This window comes from Miniopterus natalensis, chromosome 2, assembly GCF_054644295.1.
Source record: "Miniopterus natalensis isolate mMinNat1 chromosome 2, mMinNat1.hap1, whole genome shotgun sequence".
NCBI classification, from domain to species: domain Eukaryota; kingdom Metazoa; phylum Chordata; class Mammalia; order Chiroptera; family Miniopteridae; genus Miniopterus; species Miniopterus natalensis.
The window spans coordinates 64,199,764-64,212,605 of NC_142082.1; the positions used below are offsets into that span (position 1 = coordinate 64,199,764).

Sequence of the window (12,842 nt, forward strand, 5' to 3'; positions counted from 1 at the left end):
AAGTAGAGCGAGTGGGCTGTAGATATTAGATGGTCACGGAGGCCACATTTTATCGCCACAAGCCATTAAGCAACTACCTGGACGGCACTGAATACGGTTTATGGTATTCTGTCTGAACATAATTACTTTAGAAGTGTTTTCCTGTTAGTCTTAACCCTTCTCCTCGTGGAGAGCATCAATTTTAATAGTATTTACAGGGGAGATGGATATTGATATTTCTAGTGTTTACAGAACACGTATTTAATAACTGGGCCAGATCACTTGTTAAATCTTAAACAAGTCTCCATTGGCAGGTCTTTTGCAATCAAATTCACTTTACTAAGCAGAATATGAAATTGTTGCTTTCTCAAGGCTGCCCATTTTGCTAATGAATGAGCTTGTCAAAACTTCGTTTTAAAAAAATGAACTCTAAACAGCCACATAATCTCAGTGACATTCCATAATAAACATTTATTTCTCAGAAAAAAATATATAGGTTCTTTCTTATTCCTTGATCATATCACAGTACATTGTAGGGAACACCTGCTGATTCTGAAGATGAGAAGGGTCTTTTTCCTTAAATGTGGATTAATGATATTTCTCAGGTTTTCCAGGGCACCACATTTTTGACAGATTTGAAGCTGTTTCTATGTCTGTGGGGGATGCAAGATTTAGGTTGGGTTTGAATTTTGATTTGCACCTACTCGTGGTATTTTATTAACAAAAATTCTCTTGACGAAGCAACTTTCAGTAAATTTGCCACTTTAACCTTTAACCTTCTTTACCAAAAATGTTTCATATGGTTTAAAATTTGCATTTAGATTCTTTGTTTTGGCACTGTGCAACTTTTAAAATCTTATTTAACATTATCTAAGGTATTTAAATAATTTTTACATGAAGTAGAAACTTTGTTTTGAAGAACCTCTTTCCCCTCCTCAAGACAGTCCTTTGAAAGACAGTGTGCTGATTTGATTACTTAATGAATGTGAAGTACAGTGTAGCACTTCAACATGGGTACTCATTTCACTTATTTAGGAAATTGATTTACTTGGTCTCTGGGTAATAGTTTCAGTGTGCTTCTTTAAAAGTAGTGATGAATTTTAGTTCTACTTCTTAAGGGCTTTTTCTCCCATTTGTCTTTTGGTGAAAGCAGAATTTTTACCTGGGAGCCCATATTGGTTTCTCTATGGATCTAGTTATGTGAAATAGCTCTGTGGATTTCACTGTATATAAAACTTTGATTTCTGGAAGTCAGATTTTAGTAGTTACTCTTGAATTCACTGTAGATGTACGTAACTGGTCTTTTGAATGAGGCGAATGTTGTAGGTACAAGTAGAAAGTGACTCGTATAGTCCACCTGTTGCCTCTTTAAATCAGCCCTCTCAGCTGCTGTTTTTCTGCCCCTGGATGAAATTCCAGGCAGGTCCGAGCTTTCTGTTCACTTTCGGATAACAAAAACCTTAGTTCAATATAAGTAACTTAATTTTCATTTTAAGGAAGCTTCTCTTTTTTTTCAAGCCCACTCCACCTAGAGTCTCCAGTAGGGGCTGTTCTCGGGGACTGAGTTTGGCCTTCTCTCTGTTTTTCCACATTCGTTTTCTCTATACCAGATGGAATGCCTCCTCTAGCGTTACACTGGAGATGAGGGGAGGAGGAACACTAATACAGGTGCTGACCTACGATATTTGTAGTTTGGCATTGGTGCCCTGGGGTGTTGTGTGTTTTATTGCTGCTCTAACCAATTACTGCAGATTTGGTGACTTAAAACACCACCAACATACTTCTCACAGTTCTGAAGGCTACAAGTCCAGGTTGGTTCCCCTTGTTTCTCTAGGTGTTACAAGGCTGAAGTCAGTCCTAATGCCTGGGCAGTTAGTTACTGGAGAGGCTTTGGGGAAAACCCTCTTCCAAGTTCAAGTTGGCAGAATCTAGTTCCTTGCTGTTGTAGAATTGCGGTTCCAGTTTCCTTGCTGACTGTCACCTGGGGGCTGTCTTAGGTTCCAGAGGCTCTCTCCACCCTTCATGTGGGCCCCTGTATCTCAGATACATTAACTCCATCCCACGCTTAGAATCTTGGACTTCCCCTTCTGTGGCATCTCTTGCCTCCCTCTGGAGCAAGTTCTCTGCTTTTAAGGGCTCATGTATTAGATTGGATTTACCCAGATAATCCAAAATAATTTCCCTAGGGATTTTAAAGTTCGTAACCTTAATTATATCTGCAAAGTTCCTTTTGTCTGACATTGGTGTAGGAGATTACAAATGCTGATTCATTGCTCCTGTGGTATTTTTGTGGTCTTTTTCTCAGTCTCATGTACAGTTCCCTTGCCACTGGTGACATCTTTGTCTAGCCTTCTGCCCCAGCCTTCAATACCCCATTCCTCTGCTGGGGTCACCTTTTTGGTGCAATACCTCTAAGATGGCCCAGGTCTGCTTCTTCCTTGGGATCCACATCCTGTCTATTGAAAGCTAGTGAGAGAGAGAAAAAGAGAGAGAAGCATCGATTGGCTGGTTGCCTCCCACATGTACCCTGACCTAGGGACCTGGCAAGGGCTCTCTTTTTTCTTTGGACACCATGACACTTCTTTCCCTTTCCTGTATTTTCTCCTTTCTGGTCATTTCTTATCAGTTTATTTTCTAGGTTTCTTCTGTCTGTCCTTCTATTTGCTCTGAGTGTTGCCTCTGGCCATCTTGTCTTTATCTACTTTGGTTCCCTACACAGGCCTCCTGGGGCACTGGAGCCCTTTCATGTTGTAGAATGTCCCCTATATTGTGATACTTTGCTGTGTCTTCTATAGAAGAATAACTACAATCTCTCTCTCTAAAATATGCTAAACCTTAACAAACCAGACACTGAACTCATTTTCTTCTTGTTTTTTCTGCTTTATTGAGATATAGGGGACGTAAAACATTGTAAGATTAAGACATTCAATGTGGTGATTTGATAGACATATATATGTAAAAAATATTCACAGGGCCACTTTAAAATGGAATTGGAACTGTCATCCCAGAGGAATTGCCTTGTAAGTCTTAAGTCCTCAAACCTTTCAAATGTTAAAATGGTAAAATAACCTTTTGGACTGAGCCTAAACATGGCATCTCAAACAGCTGCAAAGATACCAAGAAAACATTGTGACTATAGGACTGATGACTACTAAACTAAAAATAAAAATATTGTTTAAAATTAGCAGTCAGCTTATCTACGCCAATAAAAATTCATTCTGATTGGTGCAGCCACTGTGGAAAGCAGTATGGAGTTACCTCAAAAAATTAAAAATGGAACACCCTTATCACCCAGCAATCTCACTTCTGGGAATAGATCCGAAGAAACCTGAAACGCTAATTCTGAAGAATATATGCATTCCTATGTTCATTGCCTTGTTATTTAGCCAATATTTGGAAGCAGCCCAAGTGCCCATTAGTAAATGAGTGGATAAAAAAGCTATGGTACATTTACACAATGGAGTACTATTTGACCATTAAAAAGAAGGAAATCTTACCTTTTATTACAGCATGGATGGACCTGGAGAGTATTATGCTGAGTGAAATAAGCCAGTCAGAGAAAGACAAGTGCCATATGATTTCACTTATATGTGAAATATAATGAGCAAAATAAACTAACAAAGTAGAAACAGATTCATAGATACAGAGAACAGACTGATAGCTGGTCAGAGGGGAGGGAAGTTGGGGGCTGGGTGAAAAAGGTGAAGGGATTAAGCAAAAAACACGAGAGAAAAAAACCAACTCATAGATACAGACAACAGTATGGCGATTATCAGAGGGAAGATTGGTTCGGGGGAGGTAGAAGAGGGTACAAAATGGTAATGAAAGGAAACTTGACTGGGGAGGTGAACACAGTCCAATATACAGATGATGTATTATAGAATTGTACACCTGAAACCTATATAATTTTATCAACCAATATCACACCAATAAATTTAATAAATAGAAAAAAGTTAATTCACAATCTATGTTAAGGTATTAGTAGAACTTTAATAACAAAAACAATTACTCTTCAGACAGAAAGAAACTAGTGTTCATGGCTATTCAAGTGATATTTTTTGAGATAATCAGTCAAGTGATAAGATTTTTTTTTCCCATTTAAAGAGTAGATATTTATTTCTCAAACATACTGAAATGTTAACCTATTCAAATTGCTCATTAGGCCCTATACAATGATATGTTCTCTGTATTTTCTGCTCAGTATTTTTTTGATAGATATTTAATGAATTGTATGCATATATCAGTATATTGCGGTAAACTCATTTTAGAGCTGTTTTAAAATCAGCTTCAGTATAATTTTACACCTATGCATTGTAGTAGGTGTCCCAAGGTGTGTGTGAATGGAAGAATTGGTTAACACACAATGGTTCGTATATTGCTTGTTTAGGCCAGATATGCGTGTTCCTGTGTTCTGCTTAGAAAGAAGCCTTATTAAAATATAAAGTAAGTTATGTTCAAATGGTGCTGTGGATACAATTGGTGCCTCTACCCAGGGTGGTGCATGCATACCGCAGGTGATGAGTGTTGGCTCCTGGTGGTTGACAGCTTCCCCTCATCCAGAGATTTGGCCTCAGGGAACTGGTGTCCTGCAGCTAATGATGACTGACTTGGGGTCTCCCTCCAGGTGGGACTGACTGTGGTGCAATTCTGGCTGAAGTGAGAATCTAGCTGAGGCCACGTTTTTGAATGTCTCTTTTTTCTGTCTTACCTGGCTTCCTTCACTCCCCTCATTCTGAGAGCACCCGCTCTATTAATCCTCTGCACCTGAATCTGTCTCAGGTCTGCCTCTAGGAAACCTTACCTAAGACTAGAGATACCATATGATCACTTTGAGCAAATGTAAACTTAAACAACATGCAAATTGATGACTTGCTTCCCAGTATTGTTAATGGGAAACCCCAGTGGGATTCAGGCTGCCTGTCACTGTATCCAATTCAGTGGAGGCAAGGTTGATTCATATAAGTTTATTGAGAAGGCTAGCCAACCAAGAAGACAGGGAGCATATGAGCATCCAAAACCTGTCTTAAAGAATGGCCTGAGGGATAGGGTTATATAGGGAAATGTGGTAAACTGAGGCTGGGAACAGAATGTAGCTATTGGGCAGTGCCAGAGGCCCACAGGCATCAGCTATTGTTCTTGGTCATCTGGCGATGTCTCGATGAGGTGGTATCTTGACTCATTGTTGGGTTGGCCTGACCATGCATCTTGGTTGTCTTGAGAAGATGATAGCCTGACTTTGTTCACAGCTGTGTCGCCTTCTTAATAGCTTCGTCAGGGATCAAGGGGAGTGTATGGGTGCAAAGGCCTAGGAGAAAGAAACTTGAGGAAAAAAGAAACTAAAATCCCTGCTCACATAAGTATATGTGTTCTACAGTTTTATAAGTAATATAAATATATTTCAAATTCAGGTGCTCAACCTTTGGACATTGTAAGTGCCCCTATATCATTATGATTACCTGGAAACTGCACTAGACAGGGAATCTGGGCTCCAGCTCTCAAGTTCCTAAAAGCAGCTACCTCTGGCAAGTCATTTAATTTCTGTTAGCCTGTCTCTTCTGTTCTGTAATACATGAAGCTTAGACTATGAGTTATTCAGACTCTCATGTTGAAGGTTTTATCTTAAGGCAGAGGGTTATTAAATGAAGATGTTTGGCTTCCTTTGATGCCCCCAACTCCAGTTTCTAGGATAGCCTTAGAAGATGCCCAGCTTTACTCTCTGGAATTGTAACATAATTTTCTAGGAAAAAGCTTTCAATACATTTCCTAAGGAGTTTGTGACCCCAGAAGTTCAGTGCCAATGACTTATAGGGTTTTCTTTTATTCCTCTTTATAGATAGAAGTTCAAAATCTATTCTAAGAATACTGCACCCTTTATACATATATACGTGCATACATTCACGCACACACATTTTTTCTTTTCATTGTTTTTGTATTTTACCTTTTGTAAAGGGCAGTTTTTCGTACACTTTCCAGTGCCATTTCCTCCTGAACATGCAGAAAAGTACCTTGTGTTAGATGAGGTTATCTCATGAGTGCTCCTGAAAGGTTTTGTGCTATTATGTACAGTGGTGCCTTGGTTTTCGAACTTCTCCATTGATGAACACTTCGGTTTATGAACGCCGTAAACCCGGACGGAAATGCCTCGGTTTTCGAACACGCCTCGGGAGTCGAACATGTCATGTGGCTTCCGCTGAGGGCTAGATCCTGAGGCCCAGCTGTCGGCTGTTGAGTCCTTGGTTTTTGAACGTCTCAGAACTTGAACTGTCTCTGGAACAGATTACATTCGAAAACTGAGGTACCACTCTAGTTGATTCCAAACTTCTTTGTAGTATCATTTCTTCTTTGTTTCCTCTTTGTTTTCAAACAGGGACTGTCATCACACCTTTGTCATGAAGCTGAATGCCATATTTAGACAAGGGAGGTCAGATAAGCCACAGGAAAGAGGTTGGGGGAGCTCTGGGCCTCTTCCTTAATTCTGAATACACTACTTTTGTGTATAAGCTCATGTTACCTTAGAGATGCCTTTACACAAAGCAATAGCCTTTTCATCTTTCTTGTCTATCTTGAAATTTTATTTTGATTTCAGCCACGGCTAAATGGGTTTTCTGTTTGTTTTTTAGTGTTCTGTACCTATTAAGTGTTTTAATATGCTAGCTAAGGAGCCTGGGTCATGTTTGGTCATCAGACAAATTAAAAATATAGCGAATAATTTAAAATAGGTTTTCAATGTTCTTAGATCCCCCACCTTTTGTAATAATTATTCCCTAACTTCCCTGTTTTTCCAGTGAAAATCTTTATAGATAGCTAATATTATCTATACTTATAATAAACCCATAATGCCTCACCATACTGTGTAATAAAACAATATGTATCTCAGTATAAACAATTGGCCATGACTACTCATGAAGGTACAGCACAGCCATATTCTAGAATCTCTGCCTCATGCCCCTGTGAGTGCAATAGCTGCACTGTGGGTTGATACAGGTGTGCTGTTCTGGTGATTCATATATCAAAGGCAGTATTGTCCTGGGATACCTAAATTTCAGAAATGGAGCACAGCTATTGGTAAAGTTAACAACAACAACAACAAAAAACTTCAAGAAGGAAAAAAAACTGTGACTATAATTTTTAGAGTAGTAGTTGGATTCTTGGAATATCCAATGTATATTTAAACCACACAATAAGAAGTATTTAATATGCAACAATTTATATATGAATTCCATTTTGTATCTGATTCCATTGAATTAGAGTTTAGGCTTAGATAATTGATATTCTCTCTCTCTCTTTAAGGTATGTGCACCTGTCTATCTTTGAGAGACAGGACAGTTGTTTTATTATTCATTTATTTGTGTTATTGTGGAGGATTAGCCCACGTGTTGCAGAAAATCTAGCACACCTTCCCCCTGCCAGTCTTGGTAGTATCACCTCAGTCACAGTGGCAACCAAAATGCCCCCAGACATTTTCAAAATGCTTCCTAAGTGGTGTCAAAGGCCTGTTGAGAGTCACTGGCTTAGAGGGAAAAAAAATGAAACAAAACAAACCATTATTCACATAACAGGATATTACTAACCAGAACAGCCATGAGAGACATTACTAATACTACCTTTTATTGGAGTGTCAAATGTAATAGCTTATAAGATCTTAAATATTTGTATCACTGTGCAATGAAGGGAACTTTGACTTCTAAGTGCTTGAATGGTTTGGTAGCCAAAAACTGAGTCAGCTAAAGGCTAAACTACAGTGTCTGATGAATTGTAGCACCCTTTAAAACTTGGAAGAAATTTAACTTGCTGGGCTCCAAAGGTGGTTCAAAGTTCTGAATTTTATGGTCCCATTTCTGAGTGGATATGGTGTTTATATACATCCAGGTGTTTTATGTTGTGTATCACAAATGACCCAGGGGTGAGATCAGGAGGAAATCTGCTTGAGCTTCCCTTCTCCTTCAGCATCTTCTGTCTTAGGCTCCTCTTCCTTTGCCAGAACAGCCTCTTACTTAAGCAACTTAATTGATAGATCCTGGAAACAATTCTTATATTTATGTGGATATACTTGACTTGTATTTTTAGTGAGGATTAGTGCTGTAGCAATCAATATCCAGTCACTTAAACCCTTGGTTTGAATGCTGCTTGATCAATGTTTTAGATTTTTAGGTGGTACCTCTTTTTATAAGTGTAATTTTTATATAATTTAGAACTGAGTAAAGTTAAGTAGTTAACGAATATTTTAGATGGGTTGGAGAAGAGCCCATTAAAACTATAGAATGCTTCACCTATTGGGTACTAGGCATTTGATAAGAGGTGCTTGTAGCTATCAGAATCTGGAAAGTGGTTGGCTTATTTAGCTTTTAATTTTTATGATACATGGAGCAGCTCTTTCAAAAATGGTACCAGATAGTATCAGGTACAGCTGTTGTAAAATATATACACACATTTTGAAATTGTTAATCCTAATGACTTTATGAAAGGCAGATATCTTCAACTGTCTAATTAAATCTATAGTAATGCGAATGTAATTTTACTAGCCTGCTGTGAATTTAAAAAGCTGTTTCGGTGTTTTATCTCTAAAGATGATCTAGAATACTTTCTTCTCTGTACCTCAGCTCTTTTTCTCTCTCTTCTCCAGGCAGAACTACACGTAAATAATTTCAAAACAATTAATGCTGCTTTAGTCAGAAATTATTGATTTTCCGTTCATAGTGTATGTAGAGTGGCTGCTCTACTTAGATTCTAAAATGAGGCTTTTTAATTGTGTTTTCCAGGAAGATATGAATTTAAATGAAGATAAGAAGGCACCATTGCGAGAAAAGGACTTTAGTATCAAGAAGGAAATGGTGATGCAGTACATTAATACTGCTTCAAAGACAGTAAGTAAAACTGTTAAGTGGAAAAATACTGCTGAAATGTGGTAGTATGAAAAACAATGCATTTGTCTAATGAAGTGCTTGAGTTTGTGGGCAACTGAAATCAGAGGGCTTTTGAGTATATAATTAAAGCCACAAGGACTATAAGATTGTTTAATTTAAAAGTAGTTCTCATAACTTTTAAACTGCTTTTGTATTTTAGCCACTCACATTGCTGAGAAACACTGATTAGTTGGTTTATGTACTCCAAGACAACTTTTCTTGGTAGTGAATTAAGATGGTTATTGATTTTTGTGTCACTTGTAAATTGGGATAATATTTGTACTATAGAAAAGGGAGACTGATTTTACTCTACCTAAATCAGGATACATTATAGTGACTTAGAGGTATGTCTTTAATGTGAGTTTTCCTATGGAGAAAATTAACCTTGTAACAAATTATAAATGGAGACATTGAAAGGAGCATTGAGCCTTTACATGGCTACCAGTTTTCTGGAGAAACATGAACTACGTGGCTGGAAGTAATGACTAAATGTCTAAGAAACCATGGCTGGCACACAGAATCAATTACATTTATTTCATGGACCGACAAATGAGCTTAACCGGTCATATAAAAATTGTCAATAAATAGGTTAGATTAAATTATAAAATGGAAGCTAATGAAGAAGTGATCGGTAGAAAGACCATAGAAAATGACTTTGGCTGAACTTAAGATAGAATTGGATTAGGGAAAAATAACATACTGTAGCTTTCACTGGATAACTTTAACTAAGGCCAGGTTAAATGAATATGTTACTAATACTTTAACTGCATTTATTTGCTAGACCAGTCAGTAACTCTTTTGGAAGAAAGACTCAAGTGATGTTAAATTTTTAAACAGGTCTCATGTTTGGGCAGCCTGATGTTCACTTGTAGGAATCACTGAGTGCTGTGACTTCAGCTCTTTATATAGATGGGCTCTGTATCTGCTGTTGTGATACAAATTGCCTTTGTCCCTTAATGATACTTGGACATCACAGATTAGCATTAGGAGTCAGAGGTCTTCTGTTTTAGATCAATTTATTTGTCTTCTATTTCATTGGAGTATCTTACTGTACCTCCCTGATCCTTAATTTCCTCATTCATCAGATGGAATGAAATCCCACATAGGCTTGTTGTTAGAATTAAGCTGTATATTCCGGTTAAAACATAACATTTATTTTTTAATCCTCACCTGAGGTTATGCTTACTGACTTTTTTTTAAATTGGGGCGGGGGGGGGGGGGCGAGAGAAGCAAACAAACATTGATGTGAGAGAGAAACATCGATCAGCTGCCTCCTGCATGTGCCCCAACCGGGGATCAAACCCGCAACCTAAGTACGTTCCCTTATTGGAAATGGAACCCACACACTTTCGGTATACGGGGTGACGCTCCAACAAACTGAGCCACCGGGCCAGGGTGGATTTTATAACTGGTGACTGCCTTTGTGGTAGCAGTGGTGGTAGTAGCAATTGTTTGTTTTTCTTTTTCTTTGTGATTTATTGTTTGTGCTGCTGAATTATTACATCATAATTAAAAATATAAGAAATGTACATCAGCAAAAATACAATTTTACTAGTAATGAGTCTACATTTTGAAAACATTCATTTGTTCACCTGTCATATTTATTAAGTATCTATGTGTCAGGCACTATTTTAGGCCCTGGAGATGGAGCACCAAGATAATCTATCATGTGAGTTATAGAGCAACATGCAAAGGCATGTAATAGGTGAAATGTGACATGAAAAAAATAGCAAGGGAGGGGTGGGGATGGTATAACTTTTATATAGAGTAATCAGGGAAGAGTACCCTGTTTGGGAATTTTAATCCAACAAGCATGAATTCACTTAATATAATTATAAGAGATACAATATTAGAACTGGTTTAGAAAACCTTGTATTTTAATTCTTGAATTTCAGGTAATAAACAAAGAAACCATTTTGAACTTCATTATAGTGGCTCTATTTCAGTTTGCATTCACTGATGTTAAACTTTAATCCTCTAATCATTTTGACTAAGGTTGGAACCTATTTACCAGAATTAGTTAATTAGATTATCAGGATTGAAATAGAGTAGTTATCTAATGTATGATTAAAGCATTGGCTTATTTAATTAGTGTGAGAGGATCATGGCTTTTCCTAAGAGGATTCTGAATAATTTGGCAGATGTTTAACGCTGTAGAAAGTTCAAGCTGACCAGTCACCTATTTTTGCTCTGGAAGTAGAAACACATTTTATTAACTCTAGGATACAAACTGTGTCATGCCAGTATATTTAGGTTAATGAGTACTCAAAGAGTTTCTCTGAGAAAAACAATTAAAATTCATCCATAGGTTGTTTTAGAGAGGATGTGGGGAGTTTGTGTCAGATATACTTTTGTTATCATTTTAGCCTTAGAATTTGCTTTTTTTTTTTTTTTTTTGCGATTCTCTTTTGTGGGTTGGGTATGCATTAATATAATTTATTTTGAAGTATGCTTTTGTTGATTTTAGAGAGAGAAGAAGGGAGAAGGAGAGAGAAACATCAATGTGAGAGAGAACCATCAATCATTTGCCTCCCACATGCCCCCTACTGGGGATTCAGCCTGCAACTGGGGTATGTGTCCTGACTGGGAAAGATGTCTGGTCCTTTGTGGGGAGGTGGAGTTTCAGGGAGAGAGAGAAACTTAAGATTTTTAAGGGAAATGTTGTTTGTCCCATACAGTGTTCAGGTTTTTATTATGACTCCAAGAACCACCCAGTGCTTCTGGAATCATCTTTTTCTTTTTTCCAATTAATTTTTATATACAAGATGATGAGACTGTTGACTTGTATACTGATTGCAACTGGACTGCTACCTGTCGGCACCTAGTCTTTTTGTTGTTGTCCCACTAGAGGTGGATAAAAGGCTTTAGAAATTTCTCTTTGAAATTTATACTTCTAGTTCCCCTGTACTAACTGGGAATTAAAAGCTCTTACAGGCTTTATTGCCCCTCCCCCCATTTATCATTGGAATTTTGTATCATAGCTGACATGATCATAACATGATCATTTTGCGTGGGCTGATACCTAATAAGGATGGCCTAATTTCACTTTCTAAGCTTCTTAATTAGAACATCCTTTATTGCCTATTTATGTTTAGTTATCCCCCCCCCACCTTTTGATGTCTTTTTTCCAGGTAAAGAAGCAGAATTTCTCTTTAATAAGTGCTCCTAGAAGTTTGCTAGCTTCCTTTGACTTTGTTTTCAACTTTTTCCTTTCCTAGTCAGTCTGGTCTGCAGTCAAGTGACTGCAAAGGCTCTTTGGAGGCATGCATTGGAAAAGTTTGTATAGTGTTTCACTTTACTCCTTGAATCCTTAACTGTTTCTGTAGTTCTTGCTTAGGCTTCTTTAATAAGAAATAGAATTAAATATCAAATATTTATAGAACTTGACTTTCAAAGGCATATAGAAAGACTAACAAGTTTATAAGCAGTATGATAAAATGGATCTAAATTGAGTTTATCTAGAGGGAGATACATACCAAAGAGGAACCAGAGGGCATAGAGTCTGTATTATTCAGAAAGCTTCTTTTCCTGGCATGTGCACAACCCCACATCCATTCTGCCCCCACGAATTCCTCCTGAAAGCAGGTGATCACCTGAATAGCTAGTCCACAGCAGCATCCCCAGGACCCCGAGCCCCTCCTGGGTCCTCCAGACACCCCCTTGTTTGTTTCTGGGTCAGCTGTGAGTCATTTAAGGACCTGTGGTCACCACAGCATGGATACCTTTGATGGTTGCTCCAGGGCCCACACCCCTCTCAGGTATGCAGCTGTGCCCTGCATGTCCACAGATTGGAACTTTTTCTTTATGTCCAAACTGTTGACAGCATTTATTTTCTCTCACAGCACAAGATGGGGTTTTTAGATGGAGAAGCGTGTGTTAGTAGGGCCTCAACAGTTTTTCTTTGAGGTTGGCTTTTCACATTGACTTCCTGTGCTGGCTTAGATGACTAGCCAAACCTAC

General features: G+C 38.0%; 1 protein-coding gene across 1 annotated transcript in view; it reads left to right on the forward strand.

The window, feature by feature from the left end:
- Positions 1–12,842, forward strand: part of DIAPH3 (diaphanous related formin 3) — a 425,390-nt gene that overhangs the window by 47,287 nt on the left and 365,261 nt on the right. Inside the window, exon 4 of the mRNA XM_087814306.1 lies at positions 8,739–8,843. Coding sequence (XP_087670432.1) covers positions 8,739–8,843 — 105 coding nt within the window. The remainder of the gene's footprint in view (positions 1–8,738; positions 8,844–12,842) is intronic.